Below are 829 nucleotides of genomic sequence, written 5' to 3'. Positions count from 1 at the left end.
CTTTCCGTTGGCTTGTGGCCAGGCACTGAGGAGGTCACTGTCACATCCAGCAGTCCATGGGCGGACTTGGTGACTGTCTTGACCTGTGGGGAACAACAGGAGCCGTGGGGGAGAAGGTGTCGACGGCTTCTGCCCGGGGACAGGCACACGCAGGCTAGGCAACGGCAGCCACACCGCCAGGAAGCCACCAAAGCCGTGGCCAAGGCAAGCGGCACCCAAAATGCCGTCTCTCCCCCAGCCCTGCCTCTCCCAGAGGGATGGGACAAGCCGTGGGGCTGCTCTGCGTGCCCCTACCTGCACGTGCTTCCAGACGTCCACCCCGGTGTTCTCCAGCTCCTGGGTGCAGTTTGAGCTGATCATGGAGTCAAAGGTCCTCAGGACCTGGGCAAGGACCCACCAGCCCCCTCAGATGAGGGTCTCTGCAGGCGGAGGCACCGCCCGGCAGCCCCCTCCCCTGGCCTTTCTCTGCGCCCGTGCTCCACCCAGGCCCAGAGAGCTTTGGGGTGGTTACTTTGTGGTTAATGACAACGTTCTGATTGTTTTTCCTTTAATTTTTTTTTCCTTTTTTCCGGTCGCAACAGGAAATAAAGCTCGAGGGAACGGGTGCGGCAGCACGCACGGCTGCAGCGACGCCAGGCATGTGGGTTGGCGCTGCCAAAACACTCCTGGGAGCACACCTACGTGCTTCTGCCCGCCCAGCAACACCCCAGCTCCCACCCTCCGGATCCTGCACTGACTCGGACCCTCCGTTACAAGCTCCAGGGAGCTGACAAGCAGAAAACCACCCCCCCCCCAGGGGGCCCCCTGGGCCGGCTGGGACGGCGACGCC

At 63.0% G+C, this 829-nt stretch overlaps 1 protein-coding gene across 1 annotated transcript in view; it reads right to left on the bottom strand.

Annotated features, from left to right (window-relative positions):
• GSR (glutathione reductase) overlaps window positions 1–829 on the bottom strand; it is a gene marked incomplete at its 5' end in the record, with an annotated part of 3,985 nt that overhangs the window by 1,227 nt on the left and 1,929 nt on the right. The window contains 2 exons of the mRNA XM_010157147.1: window positions 295–381; window positions 682–766. Coding sequence (XP_010155449.1) covers window positions 295–381; window positions 682–766 — 172 coding nt within the window. The remainder of the gene's footprint in view (window positions 1–294; window positions 382–681; window positions 767–829) is intronic.

Source organism: Eurypyga helias, unplaced genomic scaffold, assembly GCF_000690775.1.
Source record: "Eurypyga helias isolate BGI_N326 unplaced genomic scaffold, ASM69077v1 scaffold22548, whole genome shotgun sequence".
In the NCBI taxonomy this organism is placed as follows: domain Eukaryota; kingdom Metazoa; phylum Chordata; class Aves; order Eurypygiformes; family Eurypygidae; genus Eurypyga; species Eurypyga helias.
Note: the sequence above shows the minus strand (reverse complement) of the source record. Positions and strands in the feature narration are given on the sequence as shown.